Source organism: Scophthalmus maximus, chromosome 3 (assembly GCF_022379125.1).
Source record: "Scophthalmus maximus strain ysfricsl-2021 chromosome 3, ASM2237912v1, whole genome shotgun sequence".
In the NCBI taxonomy this organism is placed as follows: Eukaryota; Metazoa; Chordata; class Actinopteri; order Pleuronectiformes; family Scophthalmidae; genus Scophthalmus; species Scophthalmus maximus.
In genome coordinates, this window is record NC_061517.1 from 16698767 (window position 1) to 16724079 (window position 25313).

Sequence of the window (25313 nt, forward strand, 5' to 3'; positions counted from 1 at the left end):
ACTCCATTGTCTATTAGAGGAACAGACGCGCAGACATGCAGAGTTCACTGTGAGGACACTTTAATCACCATTGAATCAAACATGAGGTCTCGCTCTGGGTCCCGACGCCTTCCATTCTTTGTTTTATCCCGAAAAGTGGGCTACATGTGGACCCACATTGATCACGCCCAGGCAGCTCCGTCGGAGACTGACTGTCGATTAGGGGGAATAGAAAGGCCAAAAACAAAAGGCCCTTTTGTTCGCAGTAACCCTGTGTTGACGTGACTAGTCACACAATCCAAGGACGTGGCCCGTGTTCACCAGGTGAACTTGACTAACTGTTGAATGACGGTGAAAGAACCACTCTGTTAGTTTTAATTGCTTCCTTACTAAGGATTTGACAGAAATTTGATGTTAAATGGTGGTCCATGAAATCTTTTTACCTTTCTATTTTCATAGCTAAATGTACAGTACAGCTTTTTTTAAGTGACTTTGTGAACCTGAATTTTCTAATTTTTAAAACAGTCTCCTGTTGCTTCAATAAATCACTTTGCTTCCTTTGCAGATTAATATTTTTTCCCAGAAACACAAGAAAACACCTGACACCAGGCACTTGAAAAAGGTTTTCATAAAGATGGTGTTTGCTCCGTCAGCCATATCAGTTGGCCACTTGAAGACATTCCTTCATTGAAATGTCCTGAATTATGACTTTGTATAATTACTCTTGTCAGTTACCGCATAGCATGTGCTGACAGAATTTTTATGATCACAAGGGTCACAAAAAGGTCTTATATCTGGTGATAGCGTTTGAATTTTTAAGTGTAGTTTTCATTTGATAACAGCGTTATTCACTTTATTTTCCTTTATCACCCCGATGGTTGCTTGATATGGCTCACGGAGTCAATCTGCATTGGGAGCCGAGTGGGAAACTTTTCTCAGATCTGGCAACTACTCTGATCCAGTATTTCCTTGTTTCCCAGACGGCATCTCTCTCTCTCTCTCTCTCTCTCAGACAGACAGACTTAGAGTTCAGTGGAAGGACAAATAAACTTTAAAGGCTGAGGCCCAAAACATCTCCTGCCCTGTTAGCAGTGTTGACAGTGGGACAGAGGCAGAGGGGTGAACTGGTGGCATCTAGGTTGCTTCACTATGTGTGTGTGGTCAAACTTAAAATGTCATTATTTAATTTGATCAAAATGTGGGCTTATGGACATGTTAACACTCAGAAACTAAAATGCTGAACACCAATATCTGAAGGTAGCAATAAGTGACCCTTTATATTTGGGGCTAAACTTGTATTATTTAAGACAAAAGACCTAAAACCATCCGTCTCTTTCTTCCCTAGCACGTGTTCACGCTGGATCCTACGAATGTGGAAAATGGACGAGGGAAAGTTCCTCATGACCCCAGCCTCCCCTTTGCCAGCACCTTCAGCGGTAAGTTGTTTTGTCTATATTTCTAAACTGTGATATGGATATGTTTTATTGGAGTAGCTTGAATATACGCAAAGAGCTCGAACCAGGTGGTGGATCTTCTTTTGTGATTTAATTTGAACTCTTGACTTGTGCATGTGTGTAATAAAGTGTGAAATAACTGCTCTGACAAACATGTCATACTCTTGTCCTTGTTGTTGCTTTGTATTCTTTCTCTGCCACGTCCCACTATTTAAAATTCCACACTCAGATTGTCTGCGTCTACACCTTTCACCTTACTGCTCAGAACTGTGCTGGGTTTTGAAATGATAATATCCCCAAGAAAAAACAACTAGGAGAAACCTTCTTTGGCTCTGACACGCACATACACATGTGCACACACACACACACTCTCTGTAAACTAGGTTAAACAATTCTGGGCGTTTCTCTCTGAATGTCATTAGGTATTTAGCTTGTGGAATGACACTGATTTATACCAGTGAAAGACAGTTCTCTCTCTCTTTCTTGCTGTGTGGGTGTGTTTGAATCCTGCTACCTTCCTCTCTCTGCACCTGGGTGATTTCAGGATCTGAATGTATCCCAATGCATAGTATTTGGCAGGAAGGAATCAAATTACAGCCAAAAATACTCAGTAGTTTGGACCTTAGTGGAGATATTTAGTTGTCAAGTAGATACAGAACGATACACAATGACCCGATGAGGAATGCTGCTGGGCCTGCAGCTTAATAGAAATATATAGTAAAATTACATGATAGATAGATCCAAACAAAAAGCTAGATCTTGTTGTGAATTGTACACCAGAAGATAGTGATTCGTTCAGGACATGTTCGCCTGCACCAGTTTAGCTGTCAGCCCTGCTATTAACAGTAAAAGTGGAAAAAGCCGAGTCAGCAGTGTTGTGTTAGATGACCAAATTCAAGCTCCTGTTACTCGACTGTCCTTGAGTCCGACTAACTGCCGCACTCTGGGTTCGTATTCTGTGTCTGACACTGACCTCTTTGTGGATTTTCCTCTCAGGGATCGATAGTATATACAAAAAGCCAGAGGGCTGCTTTTTGCTATGCTCCCATTCCCATCCTCTCTCATAGTCACAGGCATGCAAAGAGAGAGAGAGTAATCCTCATATCACAACACAAAAAGAACATAGATAAGTAAAGAGAAAGAGCGTTGCCAAGAGTGAAACAGTAAAACTTGATGAAAGTAATTGTCATCGTCAGCTGTCAACCCAGCGATGTATTACTTCTTCGAGACTTGTCTTCAGTGTCAGTATATTCGCCCAAAATACACAAACCTCTAACTCCCCAGGCCCTGTCACTTATTTCTGCGTCTGCATTTGTCTGCTTGTGTTACACGTCATGCTGAGCTGACTGTACACGTGTCCGTGCGTAAGGAGACAAGGACGTGTATTTCTAATACTACTTTTGCAGCTAAATAAGATAACAATTAATTTACACCCATGACATCACAGGGGAGTTGTCCGTGGCCGGATTCAGTTTCTGCAATAGCAACAATGCCTGGAAAAATGAATAACCGTTGTGTTGTGTTTTTCTAATTTTTACTTTTTAAACAATGGAGATTATTACAAAAAACTCTCTCATAATCCTTCATTATCTGACATGTGTCGTAGTGATTTCTACCCTGAGCTGTTTCCAAGCCAGCTGCAGCTGCCGTCTGGGGTAATGACAGATAAGCCTGAAGCTTTTTTTCCCAAGCATCATGTGAGAAACGTGCCACAAGACAAATTCGGTATTTTATTTCTACTTATAGAAAAAAATCTGTTTTCTCAGTTGCTGAAATTGAAAGTGAGTCCGCTGCCGATGGTCTCAGTCTCGGTGGAGGATGTCTTGTATAAGAATGTGCGAGCGGAGGTTTCGCATTACTCTCCCAGTTTGTCTTAAAATGGATTTGTTCAATTTCTTTTCCTCTGCCTCATTTGCCTGAACCGCAATTTTTTTCTCCTTCTCTTTCACCCATGATTTCCTTATTGGTCTTCCGTGCCAATCTTTGTTATTTCCCCTAATCTCTTTTCCTTTATTGCAGCTGTTACTTTACACCCATGCTTTTCCTTTACGTTCTTCCAAATTTCTTTTTCTTTCAATATGACACTCATCCTGTCTCTCTCTCTCCCACTCGGTTCCTCCCTCTCTGCAGGTGGAGAGTTATACACGGGACTGACCGCAGATTTCCTGGGAAGAGACTCTGTGATCCTCAGGAGTATGGGAGGTCGCTCCACTATGAGGACCGAGACTGATGAGAAACTTCTACATGGTAAAACTTGACTCTGATTCTGTTACATCAAATTCACAAACAATGCAATTCTTATATTATGTATATATTACTTATCAATAATTCTTATTACAGGCAGAAGAAAAAAAGGTGCCTGTAATCAACTAATAATGTTGGGTTATCGTCAAATAAACTCACAATGAGGCTCATTTTACTTGCGTGAGTTTCTATAGTCACATGCTGTTTAATATACTCTACCTTATAACACATTTTTAATTAACACCAGACCACGATGGGATACCTCATAAAACCACTTTGAGTTTAAAGAGTTAGATATGAATGCAGTTTTATGATGCAATGCTACTGTATATGTAAGATTTTAACAATTCACGAAAAACAATTACTCAATAAATCATTCATTTTGAGGCACTGGTATAGTGATTAAAACAAATCTACCTCATTGTTCCATTTGACATCTGCCAGAAATGTTGAATATGTTCAAATTCTATCAGTACATGGTGACACTCTCTGCATCCTTCCATCTTTTCCCTGCAGACCCCAAGTTCATCGCTGCCCACCTCATCCCAGACAACGACGACAGAGACGACGACAAAGTATATTTCTTCTTCACTGAGAAAGCCACGGAGGCCGGCAACAGGGAGGGGGCCATACACTCCCGAGTGGGACGAGTGTGTGCGGTAAGATACTCAGAATGTGTAGACACAACATTTGTGTTTGCGTGTTTGCGATTCAGTACATGCTAATGTTTAGATAGATAGATTCACACCGCCATCAAAGTCCACCAGAATGAAGGTTAAATGAGGAACACAAAGCCAAAAAGTGAGCAAAATGTGATGCACGGGTCTCTAAGTATACTGTCACATACACATGTCTGTGGGATTAACTTCCCAGGAAAGGAGGTAATGGTTTTATGGCTCTATCCTCCCACTGTGACAGTTCCAAACCCCTCGCATGGAAAAAACAAATGCCTTTTTGGTCAATCAAATATGTACATTTCCCCGAGAGCCTGTGAAGGCCCCGTGGTATTCAGATTTATATGAATTCTCTCTCCTCCCAAATTGCAAACAGCCTCCTAATATCCCAACCATGTTCCCCATCTGCTGTGTGCGCTCTCTCCCACTGTTCTGTGCAATACGTGCATCACATACCAGGTGTGCGTACATAAATTCAGGCAAAAGTGCTAGATTTCCTTGGAGAGCGTTTGATTGTGCCAGAAAAGTTTAAGCAAACCTCTAAAACAAAATCCACCCAACTTTCAAATTTAAACTTTTCTATCGTTTATCTCCGCTCTCCTTCTGTCTCTCCATCTGTCTCTCCATCTGTCTCTCCTTCTGTCTCTCCTTCTGTCTCTCCTTCTGTCCCTCCTTCTCTCCGTATACATTTAACATAGCATTTTCCCCTCAGCGTTATTTTCCTCCCTCGGGCGAGCTTTAACAGTTTTCATTGCTTCCCTCATGGTGCTTCTTACACAAACACATACACACACACACAAATATAAATGTGCCTAAACGTGTTAGACTGTCTATGTATGGTGTCATGCATATATGTATCCCACTTGTCCCTATTTTATTCAGGGAGTGGCCCTGAGTCCCTTGATTCAGTTTACTTAATTTACACTAATTTGTACTTAAGGTTTAATTGGATACTTTCACTGTCTTGGGTTCCTGTTATTACCTTCAATGAACTGTAACTCAATTGTTTTCTTAAATCTAATGGCAAACCATAACCTATAGTCATTTGCTGTCAGGAGAATAAAATATGACTTGTCACCAACCACCACCAAATGAATAAGCAAACCTCACACATCAGAATCAAAACAATAACCTCCTCTTCACTTTTGAAATGTTGAACTAGATAAAAAAAACACCAATAATCAGTGCCATTGAAAGGTCACCTTCCATTCTTTACACATGAATTAGAATAATAAATCCCCGTGAATGTGAACAACAAATCAGCAGAACCAGGTCATCAACACACTCAACCTTCAGATTTACCACTAATTCAAAAATACACACAACCGCAGTGGGCCCACGGTAAACAAGCACACATACACACTCCCAAGCCGCCACATATGAACCGACACACCTTGTTGCAGGCCGGATGCGACGCCTGGGTGCCGAGGGGCCCAAAACCGTTTGGCCGTTTCACTCAACAGAGCGATCAAACAAAAGTGTGGTACCTTTAGTTCAGTTCGGAGTCCGATCTGCAGCTTTAACCAGGCGTGTCTCGGCCTCGGATGAACAGCAGGGGTCAGCAGGGGTCAAGCGATGACGTGGCCTCGGCGGCTGATGACGTCACCGGTGTCTCGCCGGTCGCCCACGAAGATCAAGGTGGCGTGGTCCCTGCCGCGAAGTGGACGGAGCTCTGACTGATGGCTGGACGGCTTCTAGCACAGTCCCACAAATTCCTCAAGGTGTCCACGTTGAATGCGACGAGCTGAAGCCTTCGGCTCAGACTGGGTCAGCTGTGCGGCGGCTAAGAGTAGTCTGTTCCCTTTGCTAATGAATGCTAACAAAATAAACACCGTGAGCTAATGAGCGAATGCGCACGTGAAGCTAATGCAAACGAATGAACAACAGTATGATACACTTCGGGTAGATATGACTTCCAGTTGCCCACAAGTAATGTGTAGAGGCAGCTTCCTGATTAAGACTGTCGTGTCTTAAAACATCAATTTGTTTGCGCAAACTTTTTCACGGACTATTTACCGCTGTGACGTAGTCAGTCAAGCGTCCTCACGCACTTCACTCTACTTCCTCTCACTGCACTGGAACTTTCACAATAAAACTCCGCCCTACTTCCTCTGGCCGCAATGCATCTTTCACAATAAAACAGGAGATTCCTAACTATATATTTGCATTGTGTTAAACCTATTTATTACACTTTACCCTCTTAACGCTTCATGAAATAACTTTTAAACCATATTTATGACATACCTTTTTAACCTTATATAGCAAAGTTACATTTCTTTATCTTAACATAATTGTATAACATTGTATAACATATTTAAACAGGTTACACCTATATCATTTCATTTCAGGTAATAAAATGGGGGAATTGACAAGACACAGCCCATTGGTATTTCCTGTGGGCTTTTTGCTTACAGTTTGGTCCTCCTTTGGCACCACAGTCCCACAGTGTTTGACCCGATATGGATCCTAACACCTTATAGCATAGCTAAAGCTGAAAGTCTGCAATTTAACCTCAGTTACTGATTCAATCGAAATCCAGTATGCTGGAGTTCAGAGCCCAAACTATAAAAAATGTGGAATTGAAAATGAATATGCAGCTGTTTTTTTATGTGTTGAATTCAATTGTTGTCCCAGAATGACGTTGGAGGCCAGAGAATGCTGGTGAACAAGTGGAGTACCTTCATCAAAGCCAGACTGGTTTGTTCTGTACCAGGTCCTCATGGCATCGACACACACTTCAACCAACTGGGTAAGATACAAACAAGCCTCTTTAAAGACACACACACACACACACACACACACACACACGCACTGACTGGCATTGTCTTTTTCTATGTGAAACAGAGGATGTTTTCCTGCTCAGGACCAAGGATGAGAGGAATCCAGATGTCTATGCAATATTCAGCACTATCAGGTAAACGCACTTGAAATTCGTGTTGTATATTTATTTGGTCAGTCCTAAAATATTTAAAGCTACTTGCATCTTCACTTACACTTACATAGCAACTTGAAACCAGCTGAAAATCTCATCTAAGCCAGTTTGGCTTCTCTTCCTGCTGCAGTGATGTGAAAGTGGTGAGAGGTGCAATAGGATCTGAAACCAGTTAAAAACTCAGTAATCTCCCTCTTACAATGACGTTATTGCTGTTAGAGTTCAAATCCACTATGGGACCAACTATAATGCAATGTCGAAATTGGTTGACTCTAGTTTTTTCCCCTATTTTTGTCTTTTCCTGTTTCTTTTTTTTCTTTTTCCAGTTTTCTGTTTCTTCCAAAGATGCTCACTTTTCTTGTCAAATATTTAAACCAAAATGAAAAATTATTTGTGGACATCTCTCCTTTCTCCTCCACAGCAATGTGTTCCAGGGATTTGCTGTGTGTGTTTACCGTATGGCTGACATCCGAGAAGCTTTCAACGGACCCTTTGCTCACAAAGAGGGTCCCGACTACCAGTGGGGAGCTTATGAAGGCAGGGTCCCTTATCCACGACCAGGGGTGGTGAGTGATGGTGTTAATTATACAATACATGAGAGATCTATAACTTCATTTTTTTGTTCTGTTGCTGATTGTAGTGCTGTGTAGCACTCTTTCCCCCTCAGTCTCTCTCACACAAACACATTGACCATCTGCCGCAGTCAGATTGACCACACTGGAAATCCCACCCTCATAAGTGGCCCATTAAAACATCCATAAAGTCTTTCACTGTCCTTGCCAGACACGCAGAATTCAGCATAAATTCTATGCAGCAGATCACTTTCACCGTGCGCTTTCACATGATAAGTTTAATTTGTCAGCAGTAGGCAGACCTCAGGTTAACACCGGCTCCAGAAATGAATCACCTGGAGATACCCCACCAAGTAATTTTCCCACCAAGTTTGGTGAAAATCCCTCCAGAAAAAAACATGACGCTATGGAAGGAATTGTCACTGATATTATTTGGCGTTTACTGTAGCCAACAGCGCTGAATGTGTGTGACCTCCCTCTTCTACAGTAACTAGCAGCTCAACATGGAAAATCATGACAACTGCCTGCTCTCTTTTGTCCAGGGCTTCTCGCCACCACTTTTGCCTGCGCCTGCAGATTTAATAGATGATACGACATAATACGTCCCCCCGTGAGGCAGTCGGTAACTGGCAGGATTCATAATCACTGGGAGGGAGATAAAAAATTTGACAAAGCATCATCATTGGAAGCAAAATTGGTGAATGCCCCAGAGTGCAGTTTTAAACGTTTTCCAAAAAAAGAAGTGCTTTTGATGAAAATAACATAATTTTTTGATATTTATTTAGCAAGAGATAAATATATAATTAACACAGAGACACAGGATTGAAACTGAGAGCGTATGTTTTTTTTAATTCATGGTGGCCTTTAGCAGGATGTGGACCATGCCTGTTGGTGGTTGTGACCTCACAAGGAAACTGGACTCCTGTCCAATGAGTTGGATTCATTTTTGTGCCGACATGATGTGGGTGGCATTATATTTTCTAAAATTGTTGTTTGTTAATGTAACATACAGTAGTCGTGTGTGTGAATATAATTCTTAGGAGCTGGTTGCTCAGGCCCAGGATGTATAAGACCTCCTCTGTCCTGTGTGGACAGAAGAGGTATAAAAACTTTATAAATGAGGTGAGGAAAGTTTCCATATCAGTAAAGTAAACTACTTCATGTGGTAGTGCAGCTGTGGTGACTGTATACAGCACAGACCCTTCCTCTGGTTTACATCCGGACTCTCGGCGGACCTCTGTCATGTGCTCGCAACCACATCGCTGTAATTCAGACTTGTTATACACACAAGCACGCGTGTGTAGGCAACACACATACGCAGGGTCACGGCGCCCTCATTAGCAGAGAGACGGAGAGCGCATGGAGGCAGAGGGAATATGAATAATGTGAGAAGAGAGCAGACACCTCTGTGGTTTCACTCCGCTGACTCCCTGATTAACAGGAATGTCTTGGCCTGAAACTGAGAGAAAGGGAGAAGAAAGGTGGAAAAGGAGGAAGCAAGAAAAAAAAAAGGTGATGACTGGGGGGTATAGGCTGAGGAGGAGACCCAGATGGGGAAAAGACAAGGGAAGGAGAGAGGGATGAGGAAAGGAAGGGTCATTCAATTGCTGATGGTTGTTTCTGTCTCATTCAGACAAAACATGAATTTCCCTTCCTTTTTTTCCAGATTTTTTAATATAACAGCTTAAGGCTCTACACTATGTGAAATTGATCCGTCATGATCTCCTGAGTCTGCCGTCAGCTATCAGCCTGGATTGGAAAGTAAAAGTTGAGTTGAGAGATTCTCCCCCGATATTTATCTTGGATTGAAATATCACAGTACATTGTTTAAATTTGTGTCAGAGCTCATCCTGTTACAGACAAAATGACGGGATATTGCAGATTTAGCAGTTCTTTGGAAATCCTACCTGGACCTTGGAATAACATTTTTCCTTATTAATCTCTCTACTTTGTTGTCTTTTTCTGCTGGTCTCATGTGATCCATGCTGACATCCACTTTCCTTGTAAAAAGCCTCAACAACATGTGTAATGTGGTTACTGCCAAAATATTATTGTTTAACACAATATTCCTTTGTATTGAGTTATTGGGTTCAGCATTATCAAACCTCTTTGTGGTTGTGTTTAGGCGCTCAGAGCATTTGGTTAAGACTCTCGACAAAAGGTTTACTGTATTAACATTTAACAAAACCATGATCCTGAATGATAACCAACTTTGTTGCCTAAACCAAACCACACCACAGACTATGCTAAATGTGAACCGCTCTGTTATTACCAGCATCATTTGAGGAGTTTTGAGTTGAAATGTATTTTTTTACATTAAAAGCTTTTTTAAGACTTATTTTCAATTGTAAACCATAAACACTGCTGGTTAGAAGCGAACAAATCAGTTCTTAGTTCAACAGTCTATCCTTTCAAAAAGGTCGCTACAGTATGTTGATATTGTAGTACATTTACACCACCAACTAAAATTAGATCACATAAAACGTCAAACACCATAAGACCAAACAATAACATCACATTACTTTACAGTTTTTACGTATATGTGTCATTCAAGTTTTCATGCTGTAGGTGTCTACATTGTGCTAGTCAGCGAAAAAACTGATAATATTATGGAATTGTGTTTCTGTATAACATAGTCAGTGAATAATTCCGTATTTTGTGTCATACGGTTCAAATGAGTGAAACCACAACCAGAGAGGTTGATTTTAAGATGAGAAAAGTCATTTTCCAGGATTTCAGCGAACCTCTTTCCTCTTCTTCTCGGTCTGTTTGTTGAAATGGGGTCGATGTTATATGTAGCACGGGGGGTTTACACATTGCACACCAAGCTTAACACATCCACATCCACAGTCGGCTGAATAGGCTCACCTCTTCTCCCTCTCATTAATTCTCACACGGCTCGAAGTTGGTAATTGAGAGCAGCCGACGTGCTGCAGCAACTTTTGGATGATTTGAGAATAGGCTTTGGAATAATTCCAGTCAAGGTTTTATGAAATGTGAAAACAGATAATGAGTAGTTTGGTGAGCTGTTTTGAAACAACCTGACATACTGTAACACAGATGTGCACTGGGAGATGCACAAGTATGAGTGTGCAGCTGTGAGAGTTAAGCATCGTTTTATATAAATACATGTTTAAAGAAAAGATCATGTCTCTTTTTTTCTTTGTGCATGTAAAAATAACAAGTACGCTGATTTCAGATCCCTACAGATTGGGAAGCTTATAGAAAAGGCATGGTATACACCACAATTTTATACACAACTTATCATTAAAAACAAATCTATATTTTTTTGGAGGCATTTTTAAAGATAGTGAGTTGGGGAATTGGGCTTGGATTTGCTCATGCATTCCTTTCCCTCTGCAATAAATTGATGCTATGCAGCAAAGCATACTCAAAGGAACGAACAATACATCAAACGTTTGTGCATATTTGAGTGTAACCTCTCTGCACAGTTCAAGTCCCCTCTCTGGAATTGAATCCAGACCATTACAGGGCTATTGTGTGGATTAGTTTACTGTTGAAATAAGAAGGAATTACAGTATTTCTACCATATGGAAATACAGTATAGTCTGGAAAAGCAATATCATGCCGAAAAAAAAGATTTATATAAATATGTTATCTTTGATTACACTGTAAGTTGATCAAATGACTTATGTGTAAGATAATCCATTTGAATTAAACTTCTTCCCTTTTCTGTCTCTTATTTTTGTTATGATATTTGGCGAAGATATATGCTTTCATTTTAATCAGTCACTGCTCCTTTTCTTTAGTGATAGAGCTTCTCTCATCCGAATCCCTCTGTTGACCCATCATGTATTTATCTGACAGTCAGGTGAGTTTCTCTTCAGGCTCTCAAGGTCTTTCAAAATAACATCTTTTCTCTGCTCTCTCCTGATTCGTCCTTTGTGTGCTTGAGTGAAATTATCATTCACATGCACAGAGCAGTCAAGGCTCAAGGAGAGAAATAATCAGCTTTAAAAGCCCGAGTCTTGCCCAGTTCTGAGTAGTATAATCTGATCTTGTCAAGCTGCAGCTCTCCTGTGTGTTGCTATTGCCTGATTTTCCCCTCACCCACAAATTTTGGAACTCGCCGACAAAAGCCCCAGAGCGGAGCCAAATCAGCGTTTGATCAAAAGTTGCCAATAGCTATGTGTGAACACATCGCTGCCTGCAAATCAATTTCTAGCTGGCTTAAAAAAGGGGGAGAAAGGGATTTTAAGAAAAAGGAGTCATCTGTGAGCACGATGACACAGAAGAGCGGGAGGATCATTTAAACGGGGCCAATATTGTAGCAATATTGTTTGTGTGTTTGTGTGGAGAGTTGTGTAACTGTATCTCAATCCGTGTGTGCGTAATCAAATTTGTAATTGTGTAAAAGAATCTGCAGTTGTGCAGATTTGCAGGAATATGCAAATCAGCTGCGAGGGGAGTAAAGCACTAAGGGGAGGTCAGAGGAACACACAGAGCTGCAGGAGCTGAACTTGGCATAAGTGACATGCCAGAAATCAACCTCCACAGCATCGTTTGAGTCAATCATATCAGTTTTAAAGGCAAGGTTACAATATTCTTTCATTGTGACAGGCAGCGTAAGAACACGAGAACCACAAATACAGAGGCAGTCTTCTGAAGAGAGTAAATCTGCTTTCAGTTTGGGACCAGACAAACATCACTCATGGTAGTTTTGGCCCCCATTGGAGATAATGGAGCCATTTGCGTGTGAACAGCACAGTTGACATCGTCTTACCCATGGTTCAGTGGATCATGTGTAAAACAGTTGCTATGCAGACTGCGTGACAGAGACTTTGGCTGCTCCACAAAAAACAATCACTGATCTGAACAACTAGCTCACTCATACGGTTGGTGTAAATGCCTTCATTTGGACAGTGTTCAGCTTCTGTAATTATGAGTGATACAATATCTCAGCCAAGTATTAGCACGTTTTTGTTTTTTTTATTGCTACAGTGACACACAGCGGGAGAACAAACTCTGCTTCGATAGAGACGTTTCCAAGCACAACTTTATGACGGTGCTTGTGAAATTTCGTCCAAAGTTTTCCAGGCAAAATAGAAATGCCAATGAGGATATGAGAAGATTTTAAGGCCATAATAATTGAAAGCACATCTCCAGTGGTAGGGAATGTTGGAGAGTAATGCCAAAGTGGGACTGTTGCTGTAAATTCTTCTTTATGTATTGAATACATTTTCTATCCCTGCCTCCTGTCATTCTTTAGCCAAACCAAGAATTTCATCAAAACAGATCACTTTTTCTCTTGTGCTTTCTCTCCCACCCCTGTCCCTTTTCCCTTTCCACATCTTTCTTATCCTTCCGTCTGTATCTCCAGTGCCCGAGTAAAATCACCAACCAGCCTGGCAGAGAGTTTTCCAGCACAAAGGATTTCCCTGATTCGGTGCTGCACTTCGCCCGCAGCCACCCGCTGATGTGGCGGCCCGTCTATCCAGCTCTGCGCCAACCCGTGCTTGTGAAGGCCAACATCCCCTACAAGCTGAAGCAAATTGTGGTGGACCGGGTCGAGGCAGAGGATGGCCAGTATGATGTCATGTTCATCGGCACAGGTAAAGTGCATGTCATTGCTTTACAGATTCAGAAACTCAGAACTCAGAACTTATTTTCAAAATGTTAAATGATCAGTGACCAGAAACTTTTCAAATTGGGAAATCTTAAGGGTTACATTTTACTGAGCTATGGAGAAACTAGATTAGTGGAGCAGAGACGAACATATGGTTAGATATGTAACATTCAGTGTGTTTCTGCTTGTCTCTCAGACATTGGCACAGTGTTGAAGGTCATCGCCCTGCACAGTGGAAACAGTCTAGAGACAGAGGAGGTCACACTGGAGGAGCTGCAAGTCTTTAAAGTAAGTTTTTACACCGTCAGGTTTCTCAGTGACTCCCTGTGTGCATCTGTGATTACTCCTTATTCCTTGTTTTTTTTCTTATTGTTATTATTACACAGCAGGTCACATCAAAAAAGTTGCCATTCATCATAATATATTTCCGTCACTGTGTCTCTTAAACCATGGTTGTCCTCTTCTACATCAATGTCTCCTCGTTGTCTCTGAGGAGAAATGATCATCTTGATTTTGCTTTCGCATCTGTTTTGGCTTTTTCTTATTGTAAGCCTTTATTGATATTGTGAAATTTTCAGTGTATTATTTTGGCTATTGCAGGTGCCAACTCCAGTTACATCGATGGATATATCCGTAAAAAGGGTAAGTTGACCTGACTGTAATTTCCAACTGGAATTCTCACTAATGCCAGCTGTTATCTTCAACGTGCCTAATATCCCGCTTTTCTCCTCTCATCACTTTGAATAGCAAGCCCTGTATGTGGGCTCTCCAGCGGGTGTGGCACAGGTGAAGCTGCATCGCTGCGAGACTTACGGGAAAGCCTGTGCCGAATGCTGCCTGGCCAGAGACCCTTACTGTGCCTGGGATGGATCCTCATGTGCACAATATGCAGCCAACAGCAAGCGCCGCTACCGCAGGCAGGACATCCGGCATGGAAACCCTGTGCTGCAGTGTGTGGATCAGAACCTGAGCGGTAAGTGCGACTGCCTACTTTGACTACCTCTTTCTTTTTTTGTGCCTCCTCTGTTCATAATGCAGGACTAGCCCAATTCTCATGACTAGCCTGATAAACCTCCTTCTGACTGCAAGAGTCTGGAACATCAGTGTAGCCAACCAAAAATACTCCTAAACATAACCTCCATGGCAAACCATGTCCTTTGGACAGAGCCAGGCGTGCTGTTTCCAGTCTTTGTGATAAAGCTAACTGGTTGCTGGCTGTAGTTTCATATTTTAAGTACACACATTAGAGTGGTAAGAAAGCAAATATGCTTACTTCCAAAAATGTCAAACTATTTCCCTAAACTTAAACTGTTTGCAGACATGATGTTTGCCCTTCAACAATGATGAAGGCAGCAGGAGATTACGATAATTACGCTACAGAAAGAAATATTAGTTTTTTTTACAGTGATCAACATCAACAGCTCTGGAGACATATATGAAGATATGACTGCCCAAAATGTCTCTTCACAGGGTTCAGATTCTGGGACACAAATACCAAACATGTGACTCCCAGACATCCTTCATACAGAACTAATCAGTATCACCAGTGATGCATAGTATTTATAACTGCTGACTGAGCTCCTGGTTTCAAGGTCATGTTTGTAGTATTAGCTTAAACCGATCTTTCAAGGACACTACAGGTAGACATAACTTATTATACGGCGTAGACAAAGACATTGCTGTCCTTACATACTCTAAACCATTTAGCTGTAGATAGGAAGGAGACCAAAGAGACCCCACTCTTCTGTATACACTACACGTCCCTGTAGGCACATGAGGTCCAGGGCAAGATGTTATTGGACACGTGCCAACATGTGTTTTATTGAAGATTGTGTGTGTTTGTGTAAGGGTCAGAGCCTCTTTCTCGGGATGAAAGGCAAAGACTGTTTATGCAAGTCGGTCGGTTTATCTCAAGCTGTCCGTTGTGCTGTAAATTGCAGTAGAGTACATGTTAACTTTCCAAAAACACATCAGTTTAAAGCAATAAAACCTAATTTCCAACCAGATCTCATTGGGTTTGTGTGCGTGTGCGTGTGCGTGTGTGCGTGTGCGTGTGTGTGTGCGTGCATGTGTCCGAAGGAAGGGTTGAGAGACTAACGAGCTCAAACTTCCATGAATATCAACTATCACACTGAGAGAGACAAGTACGTGGGAGTGAGGTGATGCAGAGGTGAGGGTAAGAAAAAGTGTGAAGACAGGCTAAAAGGAAAGTAACAAGGCTGTCGAGAGGCAGGTAAGAAATGGGGGGGGTGGATGTGTTGAAAGTGTGTTCGCTCACCTGAGTGAAGGTACGGAGATTGGGTGATGAAATACGCTTCCCTTGAAGCCTCTGGATGAACCCGAGTTAAACAAGGTTCCTTTGTGCCGAAGTGTCAGGATGTTGTTAAAGTGAGATTCCCACTTTTTCCGACATTCACCTTATGTGAGAAAATACATTTGAAATTTCTCTTCACATGACACATGAGCACAAAGTTATTACCTGATTTACAGACCCTCCGTTATTTCAGGATGTGTTCCAAGGTGTGCCGCATTTGTCACCGATGTCCTTGTTTGAGAAATAAATGTATTTGCTTCCATGGCAAGAGATGAGATGAGGTGCACGATACCCTGCACTCTCATATCTGTAAGCTAAATATAAGATTAGAGCAAGGGGCTTGGATGCTGCTAAGACCGGGTGGTGAAGGGGAGGTGGAGGGTGTGCGCAACAGCATCATGAGATGACATATTTAAAAAGACAGCAATGAGATGGTAGGCTAACAAGCCAGGTGTGTTGCAATGCTATTGGATAAAAGAGACCAGCAGATGAGCAACTGATAACCTGCCGTGACAGCCCAGGGAAGACAGCATGAAAACCGGGAGTGGCATGCGTAAGAGGAAGAAAGGCAGCCGGCTGAATGGGAATTAGTAGACCTCCTGACTGAATTTACACCAGAGCTACATTTAATCTCTTGATCAATCACGATTGTGTTTTAGGGGTAACATGCAGGAAATCATCTCATATTCCCTTTAAAAGCCAGGAGTGCTTGCACTGGTGGATTGATATAACAAGGCTGGATTTGCCAGGTAGTAGGAGAGAACACCTCTCTGCATAAGAAACAAGTTTTTTATTCAAACAACACGGGCGCTGGCCTGAAACTAGACACTGACCTTGAGCTTGCTGCCGATTTGCGCTGGGTCTAAGATAAAGCCCAGAGTACTCATCTATATCTCTATTCTCTCACTTTCACCCAGAAGACCTTGACGTGACAGAGGACAGGGTGGTGTATGGGACTGAGAACAACAGCACCTTCCTGGAGTGTCTCCCTCGCTCCCCACAAGCGACTATAACCTGGCTCGTCCAACAGCAAGACCACAAGGAAGAGGTAGGACAATCGGTAAATAGCGATCCGATCAAAGTCAAGATAGTGAAACTCCTCCCTATCACAACATCCGGTATCTGTGATGGGCAGACGGAGGGGGAGGGTTAGAGACAGACAGGGGCTGGTAGGACGCTTCTGGCAAACAGTGGTCTGAGTAACTGCCTTTAAAAACGGAGATTTGTATGTGAATTTGGCACTTGGCCGACACATTTGACATATGGTTGAAATTGAGCAGTTAGATTCCAAAGGAGAGTGCACAACCGCTCTTTTACTCCTGGATAAACAGTGAATTCTTTGCAAACATGGACCACATGCCACCGAGAGCTGAAGTGTCACTCAATGTCTATAGACCTTTGTGACTTAAGCCCAGTGTTGCTAAGATTTACTCTGAAAATGATGTTGTCCTGAGTGTGTGTGTGTGTGTGTGTGTGTGTGTGTGTGTGTGTGTGTGTGTGTGTGTGTGTGTGTGTGTGTGTGTGTGTGTGTGTGTGTGTGTGTGTGTGTGTGTGTGTGTGTGTGTGCCCACACCCACAGTCATTTTTTCATCTGTTTGAGGTTATGTTACTCCAAGCTTAAGTGAGTACCTCGGTCAGCCATGCAAGTATTAAGGCATTACCACCCCTCCTCATTTCCCTGCAAATAAACATGTGGCTGCCACTCTCGCTGACGAGGCTGCCATGTTTGTGTTGGCACCGAAGGACAGTTTGTGGGAGCTGAGGAATGGGAACGAGAGACGGGGAGGTAAGGGCTTGATAGTGAAAAGAGCAAGGGGTACGTATACATGAGTGGAGGGAGTTGGGGCTGGAGTAGGTAAGAAAAGACAAAGGGCGGGAAAGAAAAGGGAAAAGCTAACAGAGAACAGGGACTTGATTTCATGATATGTTATTGCTGATGCAATTCAAGCTGAGAAAACAGCTTGAATCGCATTCTTTAAAATGAATTACAAGCTTTTTGCCAACATTTTCCTATATTATTCTTTACATTTTCATTATTTATTTTACTGTGGCTTTGAAATTCCTATTTGTCACTCCATTCTTTTCACTTAAAGGACTTTGGACCATCTACAGATGTGTAACAAATCAAAGTAAAAATAATTGTTTTATTACATAGGCTAAATGAGTGGAGAAACATAAAGTAGGCAGATGCTTCAACACACACGCACTGCATGGTACAATAAAGCAGTTAACACCCAATCATGCTCTGTGGCCTGTACAGTATAAAACTGCTGAGCAGACCCAGCTGGTCACAGTTTCAGTGGTGTCCGTGACTAAAGTGACATAATGCATTTAGAACTATGGGGAAGACGTCAGTTAATTGTTGAATTGAAATTGTCACCTGCTCATGCGGTGCTTCAGTATTTGTGACATTCTCTATGTGTGATTGAAAGCATCCAATTTCAATTGATTTCGTTTAATCTTTCAAAATATCATACTTGGCTTTGCTTATAGTCAATTTAAGATGTGTTGCCTCCTTTGAGAAGATAGATAATTGGTAAGTAAAGACACATACTTTCCCTCTGACTTCCTTAGGTGAAGCTAGACGATCGTGTGATAGCTACAGAGCGGGGTCTCCTGATCCGCCGTCTCTTCCGCCAGGATGAAGGCGTGTACATCTGCCGCTCCCGAGAGCACAGCTTCACGCAGACCCTGGTCCGCCTCTCCCTCGAAGTCCTCCAGGGGGAGACCGTGGACGAGCTCATGGCGCGGGACAACGCCGGCCTCTCTGACTCGTACAAGGACCGATCCACAGGGGGTTACAGGGCCTGGATGCCCTGTGGTGCGTACACCAGGGGTGGCTCCTCAAGCCAAATTGGCCAATCACGTACCTGGTTCAAAGACATCATGCAACTGATCGGGCCGTCAAATCTGCCGCACGTGGAGGAGTACTGCGAGAGGATGTGGTGCAACGACAAGCTGAGGCGGAAGCACAAGGGCATGCTGGAGAAGTACCGCCAAGCGCAGGAGAGCGCCAGGAAGGCTCGCAGCAAGAGCTCCGGCGAACGGAACCGGACGCCGCGGGATCTGAGCGCATGGGAGGAGTAATGAAGAGAATGTGGGAGGGGCAAAGAAGGAGGAAGTGAAAGGTGGAAAAAAAGAGAATTGTAGTATCGGACAAGATGAAAGGGACAACAAAAAGGATCAAGATCAATCTCGTAGTTGAAACTTTGGCACTAGGATTTTTTAGGAATAAGGGAGATCAGAACAGCTTTAGCCGGTCATCCAACCAAACCGAATAGATTTAATGAAATCAGTGATTTAGTCTATGTGAAGGTCAGGTGCTAGAGCGTGGTTGTCTTGATAGACAAAACAAAAAGAGCCGTTGGACACTGACAAAGAGGAAACGGGAGAGGTACACGCTGAGGAGGATTTAAAAAAATCTTGATTACCAAGGACCCCTCCCCCGCCTGACAACGTTGCCCTTGTGCACATTTACTGTCATTGAAGAGACAGACACTCTTTTAATTGCATCACGTCGTTTAAGTCAATCTTCACTGAGAAATCCCTCGACACTCCACAAACCTCTGATTTAAAAAATGAATAAATGTATGCATGCCTGTGGATTGACTTTACCAAGAGCAGACCCTGTTTTGTGTCTGCCTTGGCAGCCTTGTGTACTCTTTGATGAACAGTGTGTTGCCTCATATTATTGTGTTGATCGTCTGATGACACTCCTAGCTGCACTAGGCAGGTTAAAAACTGACTGACTCTCAACAGAGAGGAACATCAACATTTACATATTTTACTTGGACCAGAAAACAGCATGTTTGCTAAATGCAGCTTTGACGTGTACAATTACTTTCCATTGCTTTTTTCAAGTTGGTCACATTTCACACTGGATTCATTTCCTTCTCACTTTCTCTCCAACAGCCCATACCTCTTGCCTTGATCTGCCCTCGACTTTGTTTTTAAGTTCACGTTCATGTGTGACTTCAGCCTCGAGACAAAGCGACCTTTACTGTATTTGTTAGGGGTGCATGGAGCTAACGAGGCACACAGACTAAAGCTGGGCTCAGACAACAGGAGTTTCAGGCCGATTTAACCCCTTTTTTGCCCCCCACCAGAGAATCAGAGGAGAAATCCGGCCTGGAACCTTTTTCCGTTCTGATTTTAGGCCCGGACTATATGGCAGTGTGAGGGGTTTACAGAGCCATTCGGTCACCTCCCGAAATGCCTGCGGAATCATCGTGGTTCCCCGATAGTAATCATCAAAATGTTCAGGATTTTTCGGAAGTCGCGCTGATTTTATCAGTACTTTCAGAGCGGAACCAATGAGGGAGACGAGCCAAGCAGCTGTTAGTGTTGCCAAGCTTACACTGCTAACAACACTTTCAGCTTTTCAACATTACAGAGCTTTTAAAAACGGTGACCACCAAACAAGCTACTGTACAAGCTCGCTGGACAGCCGAGTTGGAGCAAAGGCTTGTTGACTTGAGTGCTGGTACAACGTGTCTTCCTTTTTCAATCTCTGCAAAGCATTATTACAGATAGAGCAAGCTGTTGCACTATGCCAATAATCGTAATATCATGTAGTGTGTGATGTGCCATTATTTTCAAATCTTGTAGCGTGTGCATGTTTGAGATCAAGGCGAATATTCTCCTCTAGGCCGTGATACAACCCTGATTTAGGATTTTAAAACTCCTCGTCTGGGCCCGGCTTAAGACACTCTCTCAAATACACTCACACACACACACACACACTCACTCTTACATAAACTGACATCCCACTAACCCATAACACTGAATGTATAAACTCATCTTACTCAGACTGGAAGCTACCATGAGACGACTGTTGATGGTTCAACAGATTAAAGGCACATTGCTTTATTTTCACTGCTGTGGGTTTCCATTAAACACCAGCTAGAGATCACAATCCCTCTTCGCTCACCCCTTACAGGGATAATACAGAGACTCATGTTCATGCTTTTGGTTTATATACCATTCGGTCTCTTGGAATGTACCTAACAATCCTCAATTATGGCTTCCGAGGGGGAAAGAAAACCCTTCTCATCTGGAACCAACCAACCAATGAATGTTTAGTTGATTTGCTCTTGATAAAATAATTGTAATCGTACATTCATTTGGGCCATAAACTAACTCACTATTAAACAGGCTAAACTCCAGTATCCTCACTCCACATGTTAATGAGCCACTTAGCTCCTTTTCCCAAAGTTCCTCTGTGTGCTGGAGCTTTCCGGTGACAACAGAGGGAAGAGCAGAAGGGTCAACTATAATCACTATCTCTTCTTGTCATTCTGCTTTGTAAACACTGGTTTTGAGACGGTTCACGGTTTGAACACATGATAATCCACGATGTTATTATCATCAGTTTTGTTGTTAAAATATAACTTTTACGAGCTGCTCATTCCTCCATAGGTTTCCTATCCGCGGGTAGCAGGCAGAGAGGAGAACGGAGGGTTTAATTCATTAATCCGACGGTTTTGAATAGGATATGTACATTGTGCAAGTGGAAAAAAATCATCCACTGTCCAGCTATAAACTGTACAAAGGTTATCTGTGTCCTTATTACATTCATTTGAAAACAGCTACATAGACATAAAGTGAGAAACAGGGTCCACAAGAAGCCAAGTTTCTTAGAAGCCAAAGAACTGAGGACGTCCAACATGGCTGCCAAAGGGCGTGTTCACCTCTTGTAAAATTCTTTTGTATGTATTCAAATGGAAGATGGTTGATCTATTCTGGGAGCCGTGTAATTGCTTAAAATTAGCCAGGAAGCAACATGACACCAATAAACCGGTGGGGTTTTTTGTGACCTTCGTGGCGTATGAATGGCCGCTCAAGAGGACAAACGCAAAAAAGAGAAGGAGTTGGGGAGAAGAAAGGAGAGGTAGATTTTAAAAAAGGTACTGTAAGGCATTTTGTGAATGCTGTTATTTGCAATTTATTAAAATCAGAATCCTCATTACAACACATACCACAATGTGAATGAATATAAAGTGAGAAGGAAAAGGTTTGTTTTTTTTCAGTTTAGGGATTGAGGGACTGGCTATCAGACTGCAATTGAAATATTTGATCTGAAAAATATTGCTTGTGATCAACCTGATAAATGACAGAATGACAGGAAGATGCATGAAACAAAGAAAGAAACCCAGGGTAAAAACTGTTTGAGTAAAAAACTTTATCGATCTTAATAATCTTGAATAAAAGTCAATTTTTATATTTTACTTTTATCATCATTCTGTGGAAACGGCTACACAAGCACTTGGTCTGGTCAGTGAAGATGATGTTTGTTGTTGTGGTGGTGGTGGTACCAGATTTGTTTGAGCTTCGTCCTTTCTACATCCTGAATTACTGTCATTAGAAAAAGTAAATGAGTACATTTTGCAACTATGATTGTGAGTTTAGTTGGTAAAAATGTCTGGAGATATAAGGTTTTACATTTTACGGCCACTCTCATAGGATGGAAGCACCAGAAGAAACGCTGACACTCTTTTTGTGATTTAATAAGCTTCAGAATGACATCGGTCACACTTTCAACTATAGAGCAGAAAAGATGTGCCATTACTTATTAAATATCAAAAAGCATTTCAGCTGTTGTTGTACATTTGTACACATTGTGTTGTGATCTTGCATCTGACATTTGATATATTTAAACTTACTATAATGATGACAAACCTCTGTAGCTAGTTGTGTTCGGCGCAGTTTGTCAGTCCTTTTTTTTTTGGTTTTTAACTTGAATCTAAAAAACAGAGTTTGGATTTGCAGCACTTGTCCTGCCTTAATGTTCATCTGTAATATTTTACAGTGTATGTGTAAGGACAATTGGTGGATGTATCATTTGTCAGGGATTTAAACTTAAAGAAAAAAAAAAACTGTTCACCCCTGTTGAACTGCAGCAGGCGAATTCACTGATAAGCTGCTCCTCCAGAATACCTACACATGCTCTGACCTCCAGTTACTCTACACAGAGCAGACAGGAGGTTTGGGACAATGTTAAAAAGGAGACTGCAGTTAAAACATTTGAACATTTAAACAGCCCATTAATCCATCAGTCCATACAGTATAGTATTCATTGGCCTTGAAACGTTGAACAAGCATGACCGACGGATAATAACTTGTTTTGTTTCGCTTTTTTGTTGTTTCGGGAATAACACCACAATTTACAATATAGAAACGGATCTTTGGATTGGAAACGGACATTTTCTTGGTGAAAATGCTTCATTGTACTGTAAAGATTGTGTGCTGGTTGTGGGGTCTCCGACACGAAGAGCATAATTTAAATGTGTATTTATGTTTTATTTAAGTGTCTTTCTACCACGCATGCTGTGTAGTTGTATGCTGTGTAACAACATTAAAAGATGATTTTCTAACATAAAGGGGATCCTCGACTTAATATGTCAAAGCTGTTACCTCAAAGTTCTGCAGGGGCCCGGGGCAGGACAAGACTAATGGCGCCAGTGACATGAACGGAGACCAAACAGCAGTTCCCTGAAATGAGGCACTTTCATAAACTACAGCTTTTACTACACTGAAAGCAAGACACGCTCTATTTAATACTGAATCAACAACACGCTGAGTGCACACCTGCAACAAGGCTGTTTGCCATTTCATGTCCGGGCGGAAAAGACTGGCTCTATTTCCCATGTCTACTTGAATTTATTTGTATTTAATTCACTTGAAGCCTTAGTTTACGCTGCAGGTTGGGTGCATGGTAACCTAATCTAGGGTTTGGAAAATGAATGCAGGTATTGGAGGTATTGTAAATATAACACAAATGTGTGCCTCGGTGCAAAGGTTCTTGCCGGTAATTGCACTTCTGTGCTCGTTACGCAAAGTATCATTTTAGCAGGAAGAGGTGTGTGTGTGTGTGTGTGTGTGTGCGTGCGTGTGTGTGCGTGTGTGTGATTGCAGATTTACAGATGTAATTTAGGCCAGTCGCGTTGCCCTTTTACTGGGTCTGGTCATGCGCGTGATTGGAGGGTAATTGGGTCGTAACTTCTGCGGAATTGTGCAGTAACAATGGCCGCTTGTCGCTCAAGCAAAACAGACCATCTCATAAAAAGCGAACCTGCAATCGAAACCTCCTCAACGACTTCACACCCTGACAATTACTCCAACCACATAAACACGCGCATACAAAATGTGCTGTATGTATGCATATGGTTTGCACACCAAAATGAGAAGAAGTATGTGTTACGCCTACAAATGCACAAATGTTCTCACGCCTTGCCCTGAGCACAATGCCAATTCTGAGGTCAACATCCACCTCGTGAAAAAGAAATGTTCATGTGGTCAAGTCTGGGTCAAGCCTCATTAGCCACGTTGTTTCTTACTACTCCTCACCAATTCCCCGATCATGACAATTGCAATGGAGATAACTCATTTAATACAATGAGGGTATGAAATACCCTTTAGGGATGTGAAGCAGGGTAAGAGTAAGGGTAAGGGTGTGCATGGTCATCAGTTTTAAGGCTATATCAAATCAGACCGCCAGTTTTTCACACTCCTCGTGGGGATACTATTTCTGTTGTTTCCCCAGCCCTTCATCTGTTTCTTTGTATCATCGTCTATTGATCTACTTGACGTGATACATGCACAACAGTGCACCTGTATTATTTTTCTCTGGCAGCAAGTGACAGCTGTGGTGTGAAAGAAAAAAAAACAGAAATCACTGGGACCTGCTGTAAACTGAAGCCCTATAAAGTGAAGTGAGCTGGACAAAAAAAAGAAAGAAGAAAAGTAAACCCAGCAGCCTTGTTTCGGACATCTGCTGCTGTTCATTTATCTCGGCCACCTCAGTGAAGTGTGCAGAACCACCTGTGGCTTTTATTTTAATAATTGATGTGCTTTATTTTTCCTGCGCGTGTGTGTTAGTCACACTTCATTAAGCAGCAGCAGACCTCAGGCTTCCAGGCTTCCTGGTGTCTTGGGGCCGGCCACGTGGGAAGTTTTCTCTTCTATTACATTATGATATAAATATTTATACATTCCCGATTTTTTGAAAGAACTAAAGAAAACTTGGTTGATGTTCGTCCAGCACTTTTAATTCAAAAATAAATATCCTGATGAATCGTTATGGATATCCATCATGGTCACTGTTGAACGCCTCTTTGATCAACTGCTACAGCAAATACAATTTGGTGACCTCTTGACCTACAGCATTAACCTAATTGTATTTAACCATTAGCCAAGATATACATGATTTTGCTTTCTACTGTTAAAGCTCCAAGTAAAGTCATTGTTTTTACTTCTAAATTTAACCAATATAAACCTTTATATTTTTCACTCACAGTATGTAGTTTTCTTCACATTTTTGTTCCCATATTGTTACATACGTTCTTTACAACTCTAACAACAAATGACAGTCTCCAGCTGGCGGACATGAAATACTAAGCTATTCCCACGATTCTCAACTCAGAATAAATGTTTTAGACACTTTCTAAATGCATACGTACAAGGGGAGACATGTAAAAACCCACTGTGCACACAATTGCTTCTAACCAGGCTACAAGCACACCCACAGTTACTGCCTTTTTCCTCTGGTGTCTCAAGCA

General features: G+C 42.0%; 1 protein-coding gene and 1 long non-coding RNA gene across 4 annotated transcripts in view; one reads left to right on the top strand and one right to left on the bottom strand.

The window, feature by feature from the left end:
- The window catches only part of LOC124849886, a 32104-nt gene extending 25687 nt beyond the window's left edge, over positions 1-6417 (bottom strand). The window contains exons 1-2 of one of the 2 annotated variants that reach the window (XR_007030479.1): positions 6368-6417; positions 5839-6167 (exon numbers count right to left, since the gene is read on the bottom strand). This is a non-coding gene — a long non-coding RNA (uncharacterized LOC124849886). Of the gene's footprint in view, positions 1-5838 lie in introns of both variants that reach the window. The other variant, XR_007030478.1, reaches the window with a different exon arrangement.
- Positions 1-23135, top strand: part of sema3bl (sema domain, immunoglobulin domain (Ig), short basic domain, secreted, (semaphorin) 3bl) — a 59274-nt gene extending 36139 nt beyond the window's left edge. Inside the window, exons 5-16 of one of the 2 annotated variants that reach the window (XM_035644192.2) lie at positions 1325-1415; positions 3564-3680; positions 4194-4336; positions 6986-7100; positions 7196-7265; positions 7705-7849; positions 13197-13428; positions 13639-13730; positions 14043-14084; positions 14190-14415; positions 16674-16804; positions 18331-23135. In XM_035644192.2, the coding sequence (XP_035500085.1) occupies positions 1325-1415; positions 3564-3680; positions 4194-4336; positions 6986-7100; positions 7196-7265; positions 7705-7849; positions 13197-13428; positions 13639-13730; positions 14043-14084; positions 14190-14415; positions 16674-16804; positions 18331-18843 (1917 nt within the window). In that variant the 3' untranslated portion in view covers positions 18844-23135. The remainder of the gene's footprint in view (positions 1-1324; positions 1416-3563; positions 3681-4193; positions 4337-6985; positions 7101-7195; positions 7266-7704; positions 7850-13196; positions 13429-13638; positions 13731-14042; positions 14085-14189; positions 14416-16673; positions 16805-18330) is intronic. The other variant, XM_035644193.2, reaches the window with a different exon arrangement.
- Positions 23136-25313: the final 2178 nt, after the last annotated feature.